Genomic DNA, 10,925 nt, shown 5'->3' with positions numbered 1-10,925 from the left:
GAATTATAAGATTCTATTGTACGCAAGAGGCTATTTCTACGGCTCGAGCCCAATAAACTTTTTTTTTTTTTTTTGGTTTTCTATACCGAACACAAGATAGAAACCAAAAAAAAACTCAACCCCCACCCACCCCCCAAGCTGCCCCACCCTACATACTGCTTAAACTCTGCACACAGAGGAAAACAGAGACAGAGACAGCAAAAAGAGACAAGAGAAGGACAGTACATAACAAGACAACTCTGTCTTGTTTGTCCTCCCCCCAACAACACCCCATCCCCCTCCCTTTTAACCCCCCCCCCCCCCCCCAAATCCCTCCATTGTTCTCCCCCCAAAATTTTCACATTTCTCTCATTTTTTCCCACCACATAGTTCTTAACATCAAGATTCAATATTTTTCTTCATTTTCAAGATTGTGGTTTTTTTTTTTTATCTAGAAAAGAATGTACTCAACATTGCCTATAAGGAATTTAGGAGGAAGTGGTGATTATTTTAATAATATTCATAATTCAGTTTCAATAGATGGTACAAATTTACCAGGGGATGCTTGTTTAGTATTAACAACTGATCCTAAGCCTCGTCTTAGGTGGACTACTGAACTCCATGAACGCTTTGTTGATGCTGTTACTCAACTTGGTGGCCCTGATAGTAAGTCCCTCATTTTCCTCTTCTCTTGTTTTTTTTCCTTCTAATTTATCTGCATTTTCTTTTTCTTTTTTGGTAAAAATTATCTTAATTTTACTCTCTGTTTGAAAATCTGGTATGTATCATGAGCTACAACCTCAGGACGATTCTTGTAGCAACGGTAAAGTTGTCTCCGTATAACCTGTAGGTCACGGATTCGAGCTATTAGGATAGGCTATCTGAATAACACCCTTTGGGGTGCGGTTTTTCCACGGACCTTGCGTGAACGCAATATGTTTTGTCGCATCGGGATGCCTTTCTGTCTTGAGCTACAACCTGAAACATAATGGAGGGTAATTTTAGTAGGCGTTTGGACATAAAAATTGTAATTTTTGGGGAAAACAGCAGTATTTGGAGCTAATTTGAAAAAAATGATATTTGTAATTTGAAATTTGAAATTATGTTTGTACATGCATTTCACTTGAAAAAATATTGCAGTATTGTGAACGGGTAAAAAAGTTTTTCTGAAAATTTTGAAAAGGTGGACAAAACTGCCTTGTGGTTTTTGAAAAACTCATTTTCGAAAAATTTTCAAAAGCTTGCAAAATTAAACGGACAAACACATTTTTGAAAATAAAAATTAAAAAAATAGAAAAAATATTTATAAACAAACGGGTCCTTGAACCTTAGTGAAAAATAGTAGAGGTAAATTTGGAATTTTTTTGAAGTATTTTAACACATGGAATTCGACTTAAGCTTGGAAGTATTTTGACACATGTAATGGAAGTGTCTTAATACTTTTTATTAATCTGCATTTTCTTTATTTAAGAAGGAGAAGGGTAAAAATTACCAAAATATCTTAATTTTACCATCAGTTATACTTTGGGTTGTTGGCATTATGAGGTTCTTAATCCTAAGAATGGTAGTTTTAGAGCATAGTCAAAAGTTGAGGCATAAAATTTGGACTTTTACCACGCAATATTTTGACACTAGGAATTCAGTAGCTACGACCTGAAGTATAATGGAGGGTAATTTTAAACTTTAGTAATAAAATAGGGGTAAATTTGGATTTTTTTCACAAATTATTTTGACTAGCGGAATTGACTTAAGCTCTGATAAAGTCGAGTACAAATGGGAAATGCAACATAGAATGAATGACCTTAAAGTATAATGGAGGGTTAAGTTAAATTAAGATATTTCGTATAATAGAGGGGGTATTTTGATCATTTTTCTTTCTTAATATTTTATTGCATGATTAAATTTTGATTTTGATTTTTTCCAGTAATATAATAATTTATTTTCTGTATTGTTTCTTTTTGAATTTATTGGGTACTTTATGCATTTATATGCTGTACATGAATTCTATATTGTGAATCTATATGCTGTACATTAGGCTTCTATAGTTGTTCCTTTTTTCATGGTCATAATTTTTGTATATTATATAGTTGTTCTTTATAAAGTTTTGACCTTTTCTTTTCTTCTAGACATTTGGACTAGTAAAAGCAAGCCATTTGATTTGCTGCTCTTTCCTTTCTTTGGTTTAACAAAAAAAGAAAGGGTCATAGTCCTATTATATTATTTTAAGGAACTTTTGTTTTTATTAAGTGTATTCTTTTTCTTTTTCCTTGTCAAAAGTGCATTCTTTTTCATGACAAAGCTTTTATGGTCTTAATTACCTAATTATTGTGAAGTATCATGATTATTGTGGGTCGTGTTGATAGAGATGTATATATGTAGCTTTTGACCCTCTCAATTGGGAAAAGTAGAAACTAGGCAATTAGGGAATCTGTTTATATGATGGCCTCTACATATTTTCTTGTGAAAAGGTCAATATAATGACCTCTACTTATTTTTTTGTGAAAAGGTTAATACAATGGCCTCTATGCGAATTTTTGGCCAATATTGTCCCTTATCTTTGAGTGTTGGTCTATTTTGGTTCTTCAAATATAGCCCTGAGCATATTTAGTCCCTTAAGTATGCTAAAGTGGACCACCTTTAGTCTCACTGACACAATGTGTTCAAAAACTAACAGTATTACCCAACTCTGATTCATGAAGCAAATCTTCTGCTCTGAATCAAAACGTTTCCTCTCTTTTTATTGAATAACGCAAATTATCACTTTAATTCCTCATTTTTAGATAATGTCTTCTAAAATTTTGACCTTGAAATATCCCCTTCTGTGCCAGTTTTCAATGAGAAAATGACACTATATAGCCGTTGTAAAAATAATAGCCGAAAAATGTATAAAATTTATATATTTTTTGTGTGTATATATATATATTGTATGTTAATATACAAAAATTATACAAATTTTATATACTTTTTCCGTTACCAGATGTAAATAGTTTCTGGCACGGGCTAAAAGTGATAATACAACTTGGTTATTCGTTTGCTTCAATAATATGCCTAGAAGTGAACCTGGTAGCTCTATTGTTTTTCAAATTTTAACTTTTCTTTTTGGAAAAATCAACCGAAATTTTTAAATGTGTATATATATATATATATATATATACAAATTTTATACATTTTTTCGGCTATTATTTTTACAGCGGCTATACAGTGTCATTTTCTCATTGAAAACTGGCACAGAAGGGGATATTTTCAAGGTCAAAATTTTAAAAGGCATTATCTAAAAATGAGGAATTAAAGTGATAATTTGTGTTATCCAATAAAAGGAGAGGAAACACTTTGCTGCAGAGCAGAAGATTTGTTTCATGAATCAGAGTTGGGTAACACCGTTAGTTTTTGAACATATTGTGTCAGTGAGACTAAAGATGCTCCACTTTAGCATATTTAAGGCACTAAATATGCTCAGGGTTATATTTGAGGGACCAAAATAGACCTACCCTCAAAGATAAGGGACAATATTGGTCAAAAACTCGCCTATATTTTCGTATTTTTTTATAGTGCTATTTTCTGGCACTGTACAGGATTTCTACCTTCACTAAGTAGGGGTAAGGTTTCCTCAGACCCCACCTGTTGGGAATATACTGGGTCTGTTGGCTGTTGTTGTTTACTTGTACAGGATGTAAATTGTATAACATGTAAGAATATTATCATGTGAAGTAAATGGTGAAGAAATATTTGGTTGTTGCTAATATTTTCTGGAGGTAAACTTGCGCTTGGTACAATTCAATATTCTGAGGGGATACAACATCTCTCTAAACCCCGGAGGTGAAAACTTAGTAATATCCTCGAGATAGTTAATGAAGAGGGATAAAAAATTTAGACTTGAAAATTTGATAAAAACCATCAGAAGTCGAAGGAGGGAATCTTGAAAAGGTTACTTGGTTAAAAGTAGTTCTCTATATATTCTTAATCCAGTTCCCCAATCACTACATTTGCCTCTCGAGGCTCTTGTTTTGTTATGCCTATCTGAATTTTCTCTCGTCTTTAATAAATCATGTCGATAACTGGTAAAATTGTTGCCATGTAGTCAGGAGGTCACGGGTTCGAGCCGTGGAAACAACTTCTTACAGAAATGCAGGGTAAGACTGCATACAATAGACTCTTGTGGTCCGGCCCTTCCTCCCCCGCGCATTGCGGGAGCTTAGTGCACCAGACTGCCCTTTATTATATACTCCCTCCGTTCCAATTTATGTGAACCTGTTTGATTGGGCATGAAGTTTAAGAAAAAAATGAAGACTTTTTGAACTTGTGGTCCTAAACAAGTCAAAAAAGGGTCCAGACTATTTGTGTAATTATAAAAACTTTTCATTAAGGGTAAAATTGAAAGTTTAAGTTAAGTTGTTTCCAAATTTAGAAAGGGGTCATTCTTTTTGGAAGGAACCAAAAAAAAATAGGTTCAAATAAACTGGAACGGAGGGAGTAGCAAATATGCTTCTTAAGATTGTTAGGCACTAAAGAAGTGACCTCAAAGTTTGATGTTCAATGTGAAAATGAATTAGCAAGTTTAAGCACTCTTGCCCATAGAGGTATACGTTCTTAGGTGGGAGGTCAAACCTTGTGCGTGTTAGTAGGACTGTGTCATTAGTAGTAGGAGCGTGGCACATATCCGCCAGTGCTAGAACTTTATTCGTAGTGTTATTAGGATTCTAGCGGTTCTGTAAGTACTTGGTGCACATTCATGTAGCCATGATACAAAACAGGAGCTCGTCTTTGATGTTACAATTGCAACTTGATTGACCCTGTCGCTCTGGTTCCTTTTTGAAGGATTTCACTGCACTATAGATTAGGTTTTCTTTTAGTTTTTGCATCTGTCTTCTTTGGTAAAATAAGCTCTGAGTTTCTGCTGTCATTTGTTGAACTTCACCTCTTCTCTACAGGGTTTGTGTTTGTCAGTCAGTATATGTGATAGTAGCATTTTAAATTAGAAATACTCCTTCTGAGCTGCTCCTTTGGGGAAACATCACTCGTTATGGAAAAAGAAATAAAAAAGAGCCATCCCGATTTCTAAATGTATGCTAATTTAACTGTCTGAAGGCCCTAAGGGTCAAATAAAAGAATCGTGGTAGATTTGGAATGAGGGAACTATTAAATTGATCAATAAAGGAAATGTTCCATTTATTAGTATCTCATTGCATGATAATTTTTTTCATTAGCTGCTTGTACACTAAAGGGGAGCCTTGGCGTAACTGGTAAAGTTGCTGCCATGTGACCAGGAGGTCATTGGTTCAAGCCGTGGAAACAGCTTATTGCAAAAATGCAGGGTAGACCCTTGTGGTCCGGCCCTTCCCCGGACCCCGTGCATAGCGAGAGCTTAGTGCACCGAGCTGCCCTTTTTAGCCTTCTTGTACACTGGTAGAATTATGCTGTTGTGATGTTGTGAGTGTTTATTTTTCTTGTAATAGTTGTGGTGTTTCCAGGAAATCTTTCTATGTGCAAATCTTAAGAAATATTTCTTTATTTCATTTGCGTGTTGCCTTCTCTTTACAGTTTACATGTACTCCTATGCATAATTTTAATTATGTGATGGTTGCTTCATTTTGCAGAAGCGACACCAAAAACAATTATGAGAACAATGGGGGTGAAAGGTCTGACCTTATACCATTTGAAGTCACATCTCCAGGTATGCTTTCTGATTGCAATCTGTGTTTGCTTCTTGGCTATATTCCGTGGACATTGAAACACGGTTTAAAGGGTAACAGTACGCTCCAACTACACAAGTTTACGGCCCTAGCCTAGTGTTTTACAAAATGAAGTAGGACCAACTTCATGCCACTTTCAAAATTATAGTTTCTATAACAATTTGATTTATTGCTTTTGCCATTTCAAAGCTTAATGCAAGTGAAAGAAGATTCAAATGATTCTAGGTTTTATTGATGAGACGGTATACTGTATTTTTAATTTTACATTCTGCATTTGATGTTAGCCAAACAAGGATGAAGTACAATTTGATTAAGCTCTCAGTTTTATCCAAAGAAGAAGTAAAAAAGGTCCTTTAAAAAAGGCATCACAAGTAATTGATTCGGAGAGTTGGATAAAACCTAGTAAGATGCTGTTTTTTTAAAGTTTTCAGGCAGATACTAAAGTCTGTATCCTTGTATTTCCTTTGCAGAAATACCGCCTGGGAAAGCAATCTGCAAAAGAGGCAACTGATAATTCTAAAGACGGTAATGAAGAACTTTTCATTAAATACTCCAGCTTCCTGCGAATTGCTCAGTGTCCTTGAAATTTCCATGTTTTTCTTATATCTGAAGAGTGTATATATAAGTTTAACTTCAAATTCAAGGAAAAGATTAGAGCTGCTGATGAGTTACTTCATCTATGCTAAAACTTAAATGTCAACCCCATTGAGTAACTTCCACATTTCTCATAAATACGACAAATCGACAATCATCACTATTGGTATTGGTTTAAGGTCAGAATTGCGCCCCCCCCCCCCCCCCCCCACCCAACCACTGTCCTATTATTTCGTCGTCTAGGATAGGTTGGATTGGTTTTTCTGATCCACTTCCACTCCTTAACCAAAATCATCTTATTGCAGCAAGTAGGTTGCACTTTTTCCATTTGTTGATACATACTTTGTAATTTTAGATGACTGATATCATCACATAAAAGTATGTACTGAATGTGGATAACACCTCTGAAGGGAGTATATAAGTGATAGAATTGTACATATAATATAAAGAAAGAGAAGAATAGTCTGTCGGAGCAAAAAAGGCTAAAATGGATGTGCTTCTCAGCCCTTTAGAAGACGTGAAACCGCAATCACTTTATAGTTACTGTCTTGTGTTTGCAGTGTCATGTCCAGCAGAGAGTCAAGATACGGGTTCCTCTACATCAGGTTCATCTAGAGTTATTGCGCAAGATATAAATGAGTATGTTATGTCTTTTAGAAATTTTCTGGTAAAAATGGTTCTGTCTGCTTTGCATCAACTTTGAACTCTTAAATTTATTTAACAGTGGTTTCCAAGTAACTGAGGCTTTGCGAGTACAGATGGAAGTCCAGCGAAGACTACATGAGCAGCTAGAGGTTTGTCTTGCCCCTCTTCTTGCTCAACTGATAGTGTTAGTGTACTCAGTGTCACAGCTTCCCATGTTGCAGTTCCTACATATTAGTACGCCTTTTTTGGTTTTGCAAAACTTAGACTGATAGCTTCACCTTCCATGAGCATATTATATTTGTAGATCTTCTGTCAATAAGCCACATTTACTACTAAGTTGTATTTGTTGGATGAATCTGATTTCCCAAAGTCTACTTTGATTCATAATCTCAATCTTGAATTCATTGAGAAAATGTGCTCGCATTAGACGTAATCATGAATCTCTTTTTTAGTCAGCTTTGCACTATGTGTTTTTTGTCCGATATTCCCTTTTCTCTCTTTTTTGTTTTCTTCTCTACAACGGGTTAGAGTGGTGAATAATTGCAGAGTAGTTTGCTCTAATGAGTGAATACATTGATAAGTAGCTAATGGCAGTTTCCAGACCAGGTTGAGGTCAGTGACTTTTGGCCATTTCTAGTGTAGTATGTGCTAGGGCTAACTTGCTTCCTCAACTCGGACCAACTGCAACTTTTGTCTTATCAAAGGTTCTTGGTTGAAGTTCTGCTGCTGGTCGTTGTTGTTTTATCACTGTCAATGACTTTTGGTTGTTTATCATGTGTCGTATGCGTAAGTGCAACTTGCTTTCTTAGCTAGGACAAAATGCAACATCAGCTTCTTATCAAGTCTTTATACATCAGTAACTTAGTGTCACATTCTTTATGTTCTAACAAAAATCTTTGCGGTTTGCCAAAGTAGGTACAGCGCCGTCTACAGCTTCGTATTGAAGCACAAGGAAAATATTTGCAATCAATTCTTGAAAAAGCTTGTAAAGCTTTTAGTAGCCAGTCCATTGAATCGAATGGCCTAGAAGTGAACAGGGAAGAACTTTCTGAATTAGCAATGAAGGTTGCAAACGACTGTGAAGGGATCGTTAATGTCCCTTCGTTACATGAGATTGCTCCAAGTATCGAAAACAAAAATGCTTGTCACGTGCCAGCCAGACTTGGCGACTGCTTGCTTGATGACTGCTTTCCGTCGAATGGAATTGGTGATCTAAAGAAGAGACCGCGAGCTTTTGCCAACGCGAATGGATTGCCTATGGAAAGCAATACAAGGCAGGTGGAATGGATGATGAGTAATACATGAACAAAAGCAGGAACAAAATTCTCTCTGGAAACAAATCAGTGTATTTTTTACCACATTTTCTGTGATGTTTCCCCCTTTCTACATATGTTTGATCCAAGATTAAACAATGTTGCAAATGTATGTTCTCTAAGTTATATCACCTTTTAAGTACCCGAAGTTCCCGCTATGCACGAGGTCCGAGGAAGGGCCAGATTGTACGCGGCCTTACCCTGCATTTCATCACCTTTTAAGTACCCTTTATCAGAAATGAAGATCCTTGTGTACTAACAGTATAGTTGGACTCTAATCACTACTGTTTTCTGATACATTTTACTGCATTCCTGCTTGTAGTGGGCTTCACAATGTTGTAAATGAAGGTTTACTGTCTCTTTCTTTTACTACAACAATTACGTCTCAATCCAAGCAAGTTGGGCCTTATTTTGTTGTGCTGTTTCATCTCAATTTAACAAGTTTTACATTTATTGTTAACCTTTGCAACCCTCTTCTTTTATTTGTGCTTGTGATTCGCAATGTGAGCAAGCGCATACATGCGGATTCATCACAAATTGACTAGTTTTACCTTGGTTACCTATTACAATATTTTTTCTTTATCCATGCTTGGAATTGGTAATGCAAGGGGTCATTTGGTATATGAGATAAAGATAATAATTCCGGGGTAAAATTGAGATTATATTTATTTCATGTTTGGTTATTTATTGGCATTAGCGAATTATGAGATAAATTTTACACTAAAATAGTAGGAATATTATTGAAATATAACTTGTTTTATGTTGTCTTCTCTACGAATAGGGATTTTTGGAGAAAGAAAACAACTCTGCCTATATTACAGCAAAGCCTCCCTATAGCTAGTTTCCAAACTAGGAAGCTCATATTTGTGTTGTCATGGAATTAGCACAGAAGGTTGTGTATATTGGTCTATGAATCAAAAACTTGACCAATATATAGGTAAAACTTCTACATTATATACTTTGACGTGAAGTCAAATGAACCGAAGGAACTTCCAACACTACCCTATTGCCCCCCCCCCCCCCCCCACCCCCAAACCCTCCCTCTTCCGGACTCACGGTTATCCGGAAAAAAAAAACATACTTTGGAGGGACATCTATACGTATTGTTGAAGTATAGTGAGACCTCTTTATAACAGCCATCCTCTATAACAACACTTTTCTATAACGGCCAAGTTTTCTTTGGAACTACTCTTCATGTTATTTAATAATATATGTTTTCTATAACAGCACTTCACTATAGCAGTCAAGAAATATCGGAACAAACGAGAGGTTTGATTGTATAGGTGTCTCGTTTAATTTAACTTCCGGATGTAAATAAAATCAGGAGAATGAGTTGATAGATTTTATCAATTCAATACATGAATAGTCCTTATTGTACCGAGGTATTTTGCACAAACACAAAATCAGTGTTTGGTGTTTTTCATTCCGTCAATAATATCCTTATTTAGCTGTTAAAAAAAATAGAGGAGTTCTATGGTAGTGTTATCTTACATTGATTGAAGCAGCTGTTAGAGAGAACACACTAGTCAAACCTGCAAGCCCCGGGTAGGCGGGTAGCATGCAGCGGCCGTTTTCAATCATACAATATGTACTCTTACTTCTTTTATGACAATCCATTCATTCTTTGTTCTCCCTACAATAATTTTCCATCAACTTCTTTTATGGCATTATTTATGCTGCAGCCGGGGTATTAGCACTGAAGTTTGTGTATATTGGACTCTTGATAAATAACTTGATCAATATGTGCGTAAAGCTTCTACAACCATACACCTTGATGTGAAGTCAGACGAATTGAAGGAGCTTCCAACGCCGAATTTTGTAGGTGAAAATGAGTTGTTTCGTTTGTCTACTTTAAAAGGTTGGCTTAGTTTATATGGTGGCAAAGGAAATGGTATCGAATTGGACATTTGGATCATGGAATATGATGGCTGGAAATGGTTGATGAAACTTAGTAACTCTTGTGATTTTGTAGATACTAGGCTTTTGTGTTGCATAGGATATGGTAAATTTATATCAGGGCAATTTGAGATGTAGAATGCATTGATTAACATAACAGTATGTCGCATGACATGTATTCATTGAATTGGTGTAAAAATAAAGGTTAATAACGTTTTTACTTGAGACCAAGCGTGATCCTCTCCTTCTCTACTATATTTTTTTTTTTTGGAAACTATCACTTTTTAGTTGAACTTTTTCTTTCTTTTTCTTTTCCTATATTATAAAAACGCCAAAAATTTTAACCAACACAAGAAGAAGGAAAACTAATGCATACAGAAGCACAATGACTATCTTGAAGTAGAGTGAAAAACAAGTTTGTCTAAAGCTTTACTCAACAATTCAACTTATTCTTGATTGAGGTGAATTATTAGATGAATTTGTGTTGCATGGTCGTACCAACATTGTGTACACACAGCTTACCCAAGGGCGGATCTACGTTGCAAGTTAGGGGTACCACGGCACCTGTTCGCTTCTCTAAAATTTTTAGAATGGCACCCAAAAGTCACAAAGTGGAAGTGGGTGCCATTGGTTTAGCCTTCCCTTAGAAAGCTTTTCTTGGCCTCAGGAATGCAAGTTCGATTCCCTGTTGGAGCAGCTCCTTTGATTTTTCCTTTTTTCTACTTATTAAGATTTCTTTTATTTTTAGTTGAACCGGCCTCATATATTTTCCTTCTTTTTCGGTTTTTTTCCTCCTTTTATTACTTGT

General features: G+C 35.6%; 1 protein-coding gene across 1 annotated transcript; it reads left to right on the top strand.

Annotated features, from left to right (window-relative positions):
- The first annotated feature begins 301 nt into the window (after window positions 1-301).
- On the top strand, window positions 302-8,630 carry LOC104111268 (protein PHR1-LIKE 3). Its single transcript, XM_009620934.4, has 6 exons — window positions 302-645; window positions 5,574-5,650; window positions 6,140-6,194; window positions 6,824-6,902; window positions 6,988-7,057; window positions 7,824-8,630. The coding sequence occupies exons 1-6, from the start codon at window positions 441-443 to the stop codon at window positions 8,211-8,213; spliced, it is 876 nt and encodes a 291-aa protein (XP_009619229.1). The 5' UTR covers window positions 302-440; the 3' UTR covers window positions 8,214-8,630.
- The last annotated feature ends 2,295 nt before the right edge of the window (window positions 8,631-10,925 follow it).

Source organism: Nicotiana tomentosiformis, chromosome 9 (assembly GCF_000390325.3).
Source record: "Nicotiana tomentosiformis chromosome 9, ASM39032v3, whole genome shotgun sequence".
Lineage (NCBI taxonomy): Eukaryota > Viridiplantae > Streptophyta > Magnoliopsida > Solanales > Solanaceae > Nicotiana > Nicotiana tomentosiformis.
Note: the sequence above shows the minus strand (reverse complement) of the source record. Positions and strands in the feature narration are given on the sequence as shown.